Source organism: Lithobates pipiens, unplaced genomic scaffold, assembly GCF_037356315.1.
Source record: "Lithobates pipiens isolate NorthernLeopardFrog02 unplaced genomic scaffold, aLitPip1_a1.2 Scaffold_35, whole genome shotgun sequence".
NCBI lineage: Eukaryota > Metazoa > Chordata > Amphibia > Anura > Ranidae > Lithobates > Lithobates pipiens.
The window spans coordinates 19,213,940-19,226,657 of record NW_027507811.1 but is presented as its reverse complement, the minus strand read 5'-3'; the positions used below and the strand labels follow the sequence as shown (position 1 = coordinate 19,226,657).

The window sequence follows — 12,718 nt, the reverse complement described above, 5'->3', positions numbered from 1 at the left end:
AGACTGACCATTGGGCCACTCGGGCACTGCCCGAGGGCCCCGAGCCACTAGGGGGCCCCATCAGGGTTGCCAGCCTCAGTAAAACCAGGGACAGTATGTTAAAATCTGTGGGTTTTTTTTACATCTGTCTCTGAAATGTCCCTTACCGACTTCCTTTTGGTCTAAAAATCCCAAAATTATAGCTGCCCCACCTCTCCAGTACCTTCTCAGCCAATAGAAACATGTGTGTGTATACTGTGTGTACATGTATGTATATACTGTGCGATTGTATACTGCTGTGTGTGTGTATACTGTGTGGCCCCATAATCTCGGATTGCTTGGGGGCACCATAATCTCCCATTGCCCAGGGGCCAATGTCAGTCCACCCCTGGCCTGGTGCCATTCAGCTAATGAGCAAATTCCATCCTGAAGCTTGAAATACGCAACTCTGGATAAACCACGTGACTTTTAAAGATACCATGCATTACTATATATTATGAATAAAACTATATATATTTAATGGTCACATAAAAGTAGTCAATTCAATAAAAAAAAAAAAAATACACAATGCTGTTCACTATAAATATGCAGTAATGTGCAAAATGTATTGGCAGTTCTAAAGGTGGAAAAGAAGAATGCTTTCAGAAATAGAAGTGTTAATAGGTTCTTTTTTTAGACGAGAAAATTGGTAAGTGGATGAACACAAGAGAAATCCAAATCCAATCCATATTTGGTGTGACCGCCCTTTGCCTTCAAACCGCCATCAATTCTTCTAGGTAGACTTGCACATAGTTTTTGAAGGAACTCGGCAGGTAGATAACTAAGTGCAGATCTTCTGTGGATGTCAACTGTTAAAACATTAAAAAACATTGGCTGTAGTTTGTATTTTATCCACAAGGTGGTGAACTCACTTATCAGTGTAATGCAAGGATGGGAAGTGATGTCATCCACAGACAGGAAGTGATGTCATCTACAGACAGGAAGTTCATACAGTGAACGTTTACAGGAAGTAGAGGGAGATATTCCTTCAAACGGCAACAGAGGAGGTAATAAGAATTGTTTTACATTTATATCCAGTAAGCCCTGTCATATACGTCCTCTTCCTCCATAGACACTAGAGTTGCCACCTCATCCCTTTAAACCCAAACACATATTAATTACACAGGTTCTGAGGCTAATTTGATGCAGATAAGTGAGTTTAATTACCACCTTAATCAGCCTCAGAACCCGTGTAATTAATATGTGTTCCCTTTTAAAGGGATGAGGTGGCAACTCTATTAGACAGAGGTGTCCTTTACATTCAGTAGATGCTTCTACACTATTATAATATGTACACGGTTACATATCTACTGTCCATCCAGAGCCTCTGGTTTTTAGACCAGATACATCCTAAATATAGAGCCATTTATCTAACTGTCCATCCAGAGCCTCTGGTTTATAGACCGGATACATCCTAAATATAGAACCATTTATCCAACTGTCCATCCAGAGCCTCTGGTTTATAGACCAGATACATCCTAAATATAGAACCATTTATCCAACTGTCCATCCAGAGCCTATGGTTTATAGACCAGATACATCCTAAATATAGAACCATTTATCCAACTGTCTATCCAGAGCCTCTGGTTTATAGACCGGATACATCCTAAATATAGAACCATTTATCCAACTGTCCATCCAGAGCCTCTGGTTTATAGACCAGATACATCCTAAATATAGAACCATTTATCCAACTGTCCATCCAGAGCCTCTGGTTTATAGACCGGATACATCCTAAATATAGAACCATTTATCCAACTGTCCATCCAGAGCCTCTGGTTTATAGACCAGATACATCCTAAATATAGAACCATTTATCCAACTGTCCATCCAGAGCCTCTGGTTTATAGACCGGATACATCCTAAATATAGAACCATTTATCCAACTGTCCATCCAGAGCCTCTGGTTTATAGACCGGATACATTGTAAATATAGAACCATTTATCCAACTGTCCATCCAGAGCCTCTGGTTTATAGACCAGATACATCCTAAATATAGAACCATTTATCCAACTGTCCATCCAGAGCCTCTGGTTTATAGACCAGATACATACTGTATATAGAACCATTTATCCAACTGTCCATCCAGAGCCTCTGGTTTATAGACCAGATACATACTATATATAGAACCATTTATCCAACTGTCCATTCAGAGCCTCTGGTTTATAGACTTAGATAAATGCTGGACAAAAAGTGAGAGAAAAAAGTTCTAACTCTTCCCCAGTCATTGCAAGCCTAAAAGGAAAGATTTTTGAGTTGCTATTTAAAGGGGAATTTACAATGTCAGAACTATGGAGGAACTCTGTGCAGACATTATTCATCCCAGTACATCCAGATAATTCTCAGTTTATTTTCTGTCTACAGAGAGGAGAGTCCTGTATAGATCACATGACCACATCAATGAAGATGGAGATGGGCCAAAATCACATGACTGAAAGGATATTGGACCTCACCCTGGAGATCATCTACCTGCTGATCGGAGAGGTGAGGAGGATTCTGGGAGGTCACATGACATCACTCTTATCGCTATTAATAAAACACAGACCTGACTGGAGAGGTGAGGAGGATTCCGGGAGGTCACATGACATCACTCTTATCTCTATTAATAGAAATACAGACCCGACTAGAGAGGTGAGAAGGATTCTGGGAAATCTGTAGTGATATTTGTTACTTTTTCTCTTTACACAGGACTATAAAGTTGTGAGAAAAATATCTGGTGAACCATTAACACCCAGCAGCCGTCTTCATAGGACATCACCCATCACAGTGCCTCCACCTCACTGCCTGACAACAGAGGTAACCAGTGCCAAGAAGATTCTAGACGTCACCAAGAAGATCATTGATCTGCTGACAGGAGAGGTGAGGAGGATTCTGGGAATTCTGGGACATTATCCAGTAACAGACAAGGGATGTGTCTGGATGGTGACTGTATCATTGTGTGTGTCAGGTTCCTATAAGGTGTCAGGATGTCACTGTCTATTTCTCCATGGAGGAGTGGGAGTATTTAGAAGGACACAAGGATCTCTACATGGACGTCATGATGGACAATCAGCCGCCCCTCACATCACCGGGTAAGAGGAGACTTTATTGTAAAGGAGAGAGCAGTACGGAGGCTCCACCTAGATCCCCCATCATCTGATAAACACATAGAAACAATGTATTCAGTCAGTGTGTGTGTTTCCTACAGATGGATCCAGTAATGGGAACCCACCAGAGAGATGTCCCCGTCCTCTGTATTCCCGGGATTCCACACAGGAAGGTCACACCATCCCCCACTGTTACGAAATTGGTGGAATGGAGCATCTAGAACATGTAAGTGACTATTGGAGATTATGTGTGGGCTTAGATTTTTTTTTATGTCAGCTTATATTTTACACATGCAATTTTCTACCATTCTCTTGATTTAGGGTGAAGATCTGATAGATATAAAAGTTGAGGTGAAATCAGAAGAAGAAGAGAGGTATGTGAGGGATGATCAGCAGTCTATGGAGGAGGATGGTATAACCAAGGCATTTACAGAGGAGGACACTCCTACAGAGATCAGACCAGGTGGGTCCTCTGTATTCCACCCAGGAAGATCACACCATCCCGCATATATATCTATTGTTTATAGTCATCTAGAACAAGACTATCCCTCATCCACACAGCTCTAAAAAAGGCACCCTTCTATATACAGAGGTTTTATTTAGTTACACACAAAGTTTGCTTCTCATGTACAAAATAGAGATACTCATATCCTTCTGTAAAATAAATATATCCTGGATATTCCCACCACTAAATGTATCCTGTGTATTGTGCCCAACAAATGAGGAGGAGATACTGTACACCATATGAAAGGTCCATCTCCATTCCTCAATATAACGTCATGTTCCCAACAAATGAGGAGGAGATACTGTACATCATATGAAAGGTCCATCTCCATTCCTCAATATAACGTCATGTTCCCAACAAATGAGGAGGAGATACTGTACACCATATGAAAGGTCCATCTCCATTCCTCAATATAACGTCATGTTCCCAACAAATGAGGAAGAGATACTGTATACGATATGAAAGGTCCATCTCCATTATTCATTATCTCATCATGTTTTCCAGAAATGAGGTGGAGGAAGGTCCATCTCCTTTCTCCATTTCCAACTTGAATGCGCTTCAATATACAAATAAGAAACCATCCAGCAGTCCAAACACAACGTGCACAATTCTATGCCTCTTCTCTTCTCTCATGCAAAATTCTCTTCCAGAGAAGGGGAAGACCATCCAAGACCACCTTCTCGATGTCATCATTGACAGCACTGCGGCTCCTCCCCTTTCAGTCACCTTACAGAGATGTCATAGGTGCTTTCTGTCATTGGCTTTATTCTATGTGCTGGTTGAGAGCACTGCAGAAGGTGATGACATGGCAGCCATCTTTGTTGATGTATCGGAGTCTGTAATGGATAACTGGAGATGTAGTATAGAGGTGGTGGTCCTGGATGATCTTCCCCATGGGGGATACAAGGGCTTAATGACCCATTGGTAAGAGAGAGGTCATAGAATTCCGGTGAGTTCTCCGATGTGAAGGTGGAGGATAGCGGGTGGGGTGGAGCACTGAGAACATTTCTATTAAACTCTGGAAGAGAATTTTGCACACGAGAACAACATAGCACTGTGCACTTTGTGTTTGGAGCTCTGGACACTTTTGCTTGGTTTGTATTCATATTTTTCTCTTCTAATTGCCCCCAAATCCATGCCGGAGCTCTTATAGATTATTTGGTGAAGGACCAACATATATGACTCCCGAATGGAAGGTTATAACATTTAATGGTAACTTGTTTCCCAACAGGTGGACACAATGTCCGGAATACCTCTGAGGAACATCTCATTGTATCTCCAGATTATAAAGCAGAAGATAATAACATTGTACAATATTCTCCAGGAGGAAATCCCGTTACTCCAAATATACATCCCAGACCTTCCCAATTGGGGAGATCAATGGATCCCTCTAATCCTGAGGAATCTTCTGATGGATCACACATCAAGACTATAGGATCTCACAGTACAGATACTTCAATAGATCCTTCTATTCCCAAGGAATCTTCTTTAAGCTATGAAGGAGTTCCCACAGAAGAGAGTTCATTGTCATGTTCAGTGTGTGGGAAATGTTTCATTCATAATGGAGACCTTCTAAAACACCAGAAAGGTCACACAGGGGAACGTCCCTATTCATGTTCAGAGTGCGGGAAATGTTTCTTTCATAATAGAGACCTTGTTATACACCAGAGAATTCACACAGGTGAACGTCCCTACTCATGTTCAGAGTGCGGGAAATGCTTCATTCAGAAAGGAAAACTTATTAGACACCAAAGAACTCACACAGGTGAGCGTCCCTACTCCTGTTCAGAGTGCGGGGCATGTTTCAATCAGAAATCTATCCTTGTTAAACATCAGAAGACTCACACGGGTGAGTGCCCATATTTGTGTTCAGAGTGCGGGAAATCTTTCATTGATAAAGGATACCTTGTTAAACACCAGAGAATTCACACAGGGGAACGTCCATATTTGTGTTTAGATTGTGGGAAATCTTTTATTAGGAAAGAAGACCTTCATCAACACCAGAGAATTCACACTGGTGAGCGTCCCTATTCATGCTCAGAGTGCGGGAAATCTTTCACTTGTAAAGGAAACCTTGTTAAACACCAGAACATTCATATGGATGAGCGTCCCTATTCATGTTCAGAGTGTGGGAAATCTTTTATTTATAAAGGAGACCTGGTCAGACACCAGAAAATTCACACAAGCTAACAACCTTTTTCATGTTTATGATGTCTTGGTGGTGGGGCAACAATATTATTTTTCGGGTACACTTTGGTTTGGGGTGCCTGGAATGGAATTCTAGTAATATGACCCACTAAACATACAGAGATGACTCGGTCTTGCACTCACACAGACCGCACCATACAACTAAACTGTACTAATACATGGCCAGATATGACAGTACATGGACAACACTTCTTATTGGTTCCAGTACATCAGGGATATGCAATTAGCGGACCCCCAGCTGTTGCAGAACTACAAGTCCCATGATGTTTAGCAAGACGCTGACAGCAACAAGCATGACACCCAGAGGCAGAGGCATGATGGGACTTGTAGTTTTGCAACAGCTGGAGGTCTGCTAATTGCATATCCCTGCTGTACATTATTGCTCTTTAGATGTTTCACTGAAGAAGCCGGCTTTTCATTGGTCCATCCAATAATTAAAACCTTTGATAGTTTATGTTCTTCAGTTTCCAAAAAAATTGTGTTAGAAAAATTACTGCGCAAATGCTGTGTGCCATAACAAATTGAAACAACTGCCATTTTTTTTCGCTAGGGTCTCTGCTAAAAAAAAATATGTTTGGGGGTTTTGAGCAATTTTCATGTAGGAGAGAAATGTCAGAATTGGCCTGGGTGGCAAGTGGTTAAAGTGGTTGTAACCCCCCCCAAAAAAAGAGCTCATGTTCCCTTACAGCAGATAAAACAGCACAGTGCTTGCCATGTCTAATCTGCCCCTCTCTAAGCTGTGAAAAACTTGGTTGATCCTGCCAGTTCCTGTGTCCCCCTCTGTGTGCTGACCACGATAATCATGGCTGCTGAGCCCTGATTACTGTGGTCAGTTTATGTGCGTCAATCAACCGCTGCTCTCATCTCCCCCTGCCTGTCAACTCCCGTGTGTGTGAGCCGCCTACACCCCCCTCCTGCAGCTATTAGTGGTAATGTAAACATTAAAAAAGGTCACTGGCAGCCCCTCCCTTTTATGCAGCAATAATGCACAGTGTAAGTGTTTGTTGAAAACGAAGCCTGTAAATACCTATTAGAGCTCTTCAGGCCGGTCATGTGACTCCCAGCCGCTCTCCTCCCCATCTAAGGGCTACAGTGGGAGGGGTTGAGCGATCAGCACGCCGGTTATGTGACCTCCCTGGCTGACGACAGAGGGATAGCTCGGTACCTCCCACTGTAGCCCATAGATGGAGTAGGAAAGCGGCTGGGAGTCACGTGACCGGCCTGAAGAGGTCTGAAAACTGGGGTATTTACAGGCTTCATTTTCATCAGATGCTTACACTGTGTGTTATTGCTGCATAAACGAGAGGGGCTGGCGGTAACATTATCTTAAAGGTTGCAAACACTTTAACACAAAGAGCTTTCTTTACTCTGTACACAGTTTCTGTTATAAAGCTTTGCAAATAATAAAATAATATAGCTTTCACCACAATTTTTTGGAAAATGAGGAAAGTAAATAAAATGTGATTTTATTTCACAAAGTTGTCATTTTAACAAGTTATTTCTCATAGCATGGACATACTTAAAATGATACATAAACCCCATTCTTCTGCTCTTCCCCAGTATGGGTATACCACATGTTTTTGCTGCTTTTCTGCATAGAGGGGCCCAAACTCCAAGGAGCACTTTTGGGCTTTCTAGTGGCATAAATTACGCATTTTCCTGACTACCTATAACATTTCTTGAGGCTCTAAATTTCCAGAACAGTGGAAACACCCCAAAACTCACCCAAAGTGGAAAATAAAGAAAATGAAATCACTTTTTGTTACATACAGCTGTCAATTAACAAGATATATTTCATACAGCATGGGCATATTTTGAATACGCTATTCCTCCTGAGCATGGGGATACCACATATATAGGTAACTTTTTTTGCAGCCTTGTCGCATAGGGGCCCAAAATCCAAGGAGCACCTTCAAGCTTTCAAGAGGCAAAATTAGGCATCTCATTTTTTTACTACCTATCTTTTGTTTGGAGGCACTGGAACACCAGTAGAGTAAAACACCCACAAAATCTCCCCAGTTTGGAGAGTAAACAGCCCACCGTATTTTTGAAGAGGCAACATGAGTTTTATGAGTATTTCATTTTTTCTGCCACAAGTTTTTAAAAAACGCGGCAAGAAAATGTAATTCTTTTTTACATAAAGTTGTAAATTGATATTTCTACCACACATCATAGGCACACTTAGAATTTCACCCAATACACATTCTGCTACTCCTTCTGAGCATAGGGACACCACATGTGTGAGACCTTTTCAGAGCCTAGGAAACTCACAATAAACTGACCTTTTCAGGGCCTAACCACGTATGGAGGCCCAAGATCCAAGGAACACATTTTAGGTTTGCAAGGGGCATAAATTATGTATCGGATTACCTTACAACATATCACAGCAGAATGACCACATTTTGGAAAGCAAATGCCATTTTTTTTTCAAGAGGCAAGGTAAGTCTTTGGAATATTTCATTTATTGTCACACATTTTTTGTAAAATAAATAAAATATTTGTTTTTTACAAAAAGTTGTCAATTTATAAGCTATTTCTGCCACACAGCATAGACAGACTTAAATTACACCCCAAAAACACCATCTATTACTTCTTGTGAGCATACAGGGGCTGAGCTGAAGAGAGGGCTTCCCTTGTGGCTCTGTTCTGGGCATCCCTGAATGGGGTGACAGAGGTCCAATGCTCAAAGAAGAACAGGAGCCGATAGCTAGGTAACAGGTAACTGCCAGAGACATCGTCATGGTGAGCCAGGTTCATACATGGTAAGGCAAAGAGAAGCATAGTCAGGTAGCAGGCTGAGGTCAGTACCAGGGAAGCAGGCAGAGAGAGGTCCAGCAGCAAATCGGGGTCAGTACCAGGGAAGCAGGCAAAGAATAGTCAGTGACCAGCTGAGGTCAGTATCTAGAATCCACAAAGCAAGGTCGGGAGCAAGCTGGGTCAGCAGCTAGAAGTCACAGCAAAAGCAGGAACGCTGGTCACAAGGAAGCTGAAGAATTTCCAGTGATTAGGACACATTAAGACCTCTTTTAAATAAGCAGCTTGATGATTGTGGGCCGTGGCCTGACGTCAATGTGAGCAGGCATGAATAGCTCACCTAGGGCTCCTCCATCCTGGAGATAGACCGGAGTATGCTGAGAGAGTGGCCATAGCTGGTGTACTTTCAGAGGGCATGTGGAGAAGCGGTGTTCTGGAGTTTTGGAGACCGTGAACGCTGAACGGCTTCAAACTCCCCTGGCCCCGGCTGATTAGCAATAGATTTTTTTGGAAATCTCAGTGCGCCTTTGTGCCTGCTTGCAGGAGGAAGATGGGCTGGATGACACTCTGCTGAAGATGGAGGAACGCAGGGATGATTCGGCATCCGCTGGTGGGGGACAAGGGTGTGAAGGGTACCTCAGGGCTCGGCCAGGCTCTGACCTCCCTCGGCTTCTACCAGCCCTCTTTGGCTCTGGTCAGCTCTTGTTGGTACTGCCCGGCTTCCCTAAGCTCCACTCAGTTCCTGCCGAGTGTTCGTGACCTTTGGCTGATCCTAATCTGGGATCCACAGCAGGCATGGGCTTGTCTTACCCTAGATGATGACTTCCTGTAGTCTTCTCTGGTAGTCATTACCTGTTCCTAAAGACCTGGTATTTGTTTTCTTCTCTTCATGATACTGACCCTTGCTGCCTCCAGCTCATTTTCTTTTGTTGGTGATAAGAAATCTGGTACACTCTCCTGGCCTGTCTCCCTGAATACCTATGGCCTCCACACTTGTCAGCGGATCAGATAAGTGATAAACTTAATTTTTTTCCCTTTTTTTGTTCCTCTCTGCATTGTACACTTAGCCATACTTAAGCAACGCATAGTGATTTGTGGAATAGAATCTGTACTTAGACTATTCCTGGAGACAGGGTTGGGAACTAGGACAAGAAAAAGAGGGAGATACATCAGCACCACAGCATGCCTCCAGTACACACCCACAAAAGACGGTAAAAGATAAAAGTAAGGAAATAGCTAATAAGCTGGAGCGGTTTGCACATAGTTTGTCCCAAAAAATTGGAAAAATACAACAACCTCAGTTATCCTTATCACAGTGGATTGACAAAATGATAGACTGGAGGATGTGGAGAACCGGCTAAAGAGGAACAATGTTCGTATTGGACTACCAGAGAACAGTGAGGGGAACAGTATGAGATATTTTCTGAAAAAATAAGGCCAGAAGTCTGATACTCACATGTCCGCTCAGAATAAAAATCCAGCCTACAAGATGGATATGAGGGTTGCCAATGACAAAGTCTGACCTGGGGCTGAGGCAGGGACACCCCCCCCCCCCCCACGACCAGGGGAACAGCATGGGAACGGACAGGGGGAGGGGTGATCCATGTATGGGAAGCAGAAAAGCACATCTGACCAACACTGGTCTGAAAAAATATAATAAAATGTGGCTGAGTATGGGTAGATATAACAAACCGTGTATAAATGTCTGGCAAATGTGCTCCAACTGACCAAGGGCAGCGGTTAAGGTCTAGATGGGGGTGAAAAAGAAAAAATGTGAAAAAGAAAGAAAAAAGAAACGGATGAAGAGCGCCAGACCATGCAGGGCCCTGCTAGTGTAATGCTAGACGCCAATGAGGATCAGGCATCCACCCATCCCAGGCGTCAGATGGTACACAGCCACGTCAGCATCGCGGTGTCAAAAGACGCCATGAGCAGGGTGTGTCTGCACAGCGCCGATGCACAGGAGGGCATTCCCCACCTGCACCCAAAATGGGAAGGGAAGTCAGGCCGTGCATTGCAAACCCCGGGAATAAGACATGACCCATCATGGAGCTAACCAAAGCTTTAACCAAAGCTGCAAAAACTGTATGATAGGTTCTATGAAAATTAAAAAGAAAACTGGAATGAAATCTAAACCGGCAAGAAGGAAAATGTATAATGTATAATAAAAAAACATATAATAGTGGTTTGTCAGATCACAGGAGACCAGGGGGTCTTCCACCCAATGCGAATAGACATAAGAACGTGATCTGACAGTACCACCATAACATGCCACAATCCCTATAGTATACATACAAACAAAAATTCTGGTCATGGGATTTTAAATGAGGCCTATCATAAAATTACAAATATAGAAAATATATTATGAAGTTTGAGCTAATTCAGCTAATGAGCAAATTCCATCCTGGAGTTTAAAATATGAAACTCTGTATAAGCCACAGGACTTTTAAACTTTTACCATACTTTACTATTTATTATGGATAAAACTATATTTATTTAATGGTCACATAAACGTAGATAATTCAATAAAAAATGTACACGCAGAAGAACTAAGTACAGATCTTCCGTGGATGTCGGCTGCAGTTTGTATTTTATTCACAAGGTGGTGAACTCACTTATTATCAGTGGAACACAGAGACAGGAAGGGATAGAAGCTACTGACAGGAAGTGATGTCATCCACAGAAAGGAAGTTCATAGAGAGAGCAATGTTTGCAGGAAGTAGAGAGATATTCCTTCACTCGGCAGCAGAGGAGGTAATAAGAATTGTTTTACATTTATATCCAATAAGTCCTCCTCTTCCTCCATAGTCACTGAGATGTCCTTAAAATACAGCAGATTATTTTACACTATTATCATATGTACAGAGTTACTTGTACAACTGTCCATCCAGAGCCTCTGGTTTATAGACCAGATACATCCTAAATAAGGATGAGCTCAGGCGTGTTTGCAAACAGCATGTGTAGAGCCTGCCAGGAAGTCGGCATTGCAGAACGCTAATCACAAACAGTGAGACATTGTTCCAATGCATGGCTGCATAGATTGGGAATTGTTTCACTGTCTGTGATTAGCACGGCGCTGCACCGATTTCCTGACGGGTTCTGCGCGTGTTGTTTGTGAACATGCCTGAGCTCATCCTTAATCCTAAATATAGATTAGATATAGATTTATCTTACTGTCCATCCAGAGCCTCTTGTTTATAGACCAGATACATTCTAAATATAGAACCATTTATCACTGTTCATCCAGAGCCTCTGGTTTATAGACCAGATACATCCTAAATGTAGAGCCATTTATCCAACTGTCCATCCAGAGCCTCTGGTTTATAGACCGGATACATCCTAAATATAGAACCATTTATCCAACTGTCCATCCAGAGCCTCTGGTTTATAGACCGGATACATCCTAAATATAGAACCATTTATCCAACTGTCCATCCAGAGCCTCTGGTTTATAGACCGGATACATCCTAAATATAGAGCCATTTATCCAACTGTCCATCCAGAGCCTCTGGTTTATAGACCGGATACATTGTAAATATAGAACCATTTATCCAACTGTCCATCCAGAGCCTCTGGTTTATAGACCAGATACATCCTAAATATAGAACCATTTATCCAACTGTCCATCCAGAGCCTCTGGTTTATAGACCGGATACATCCTAAATAAGGATGAGCTCAGGCGTGTTTGCAAACAGCATGTGTAGAGCCTGCCAGGAAGTCGGCATTGCAGAACGCTAATCACAAACAGTGAGACATTGTTCCAATGCATGGCTGCATAGATCGGGAATTGTTTCACTGTTTGTGATTAGCACGGCGCTGCACCGATTTCCTGACGGGTTCTGCGCGTGTTGTTTGTGAACATGCCTGAGCTCATCCTTAATCCTAAATATAGATTAGATATAGATTTATCTTACTGTCCATCCAGAGCCTCTTGTTTATAGACCAGATACATTCTAAATATAGAACCATTTATCACTGTTCATCCAGAGCCTCTGGTTTATAGACCAGATACATCCTAAATGTAGAGCCATTTATCCAACTGTCCATCCAGAGCCTCTGGTTTATAGACCGGATACATCCTAAATATAGAACCATTTATCCAACTGTCCATCCAGAGCCTCTGGTTTATAGACCAGATACATCCTA

The 12,718-nt window shown here is 42.4% G+C and overlaps 1 protein-coding gene across 1 annotated transcript in view; it reads left to right on the top strand.

Moving 5' to 3' along the window:
* Window positions 1-6,474, top strand: part of LOC143955188 (uncharacterized) — a 49,169-nt gene extending 42,695 nt beyond the window's left edge. The window contains 7 exon segments of the mRNA XM_077465279.1: window positions 993-1,025; window positions 2,384-2,503; window positions 2,708-2,878; window positions 2,967-3,090; window positions 3,207-3,331; window positions 3,427-3,568; window positions 4,842-6,474. Coding sequence (XP_077321405.1) covers window positions 993-1,025; window positions 2,384-2,503; window positions 2,708-2,878; window positions 2,967-3,090; window positions 3,207-3,331; window positions 3,427-3,568; window positions 4,842-5,800 — 1,674 coding nt within the window. The 3' untranslated portion in view covers window positions 5,801-6,474.
* Window positions 6,475-12,718: the final 6,244 nt, after the last annotated feature.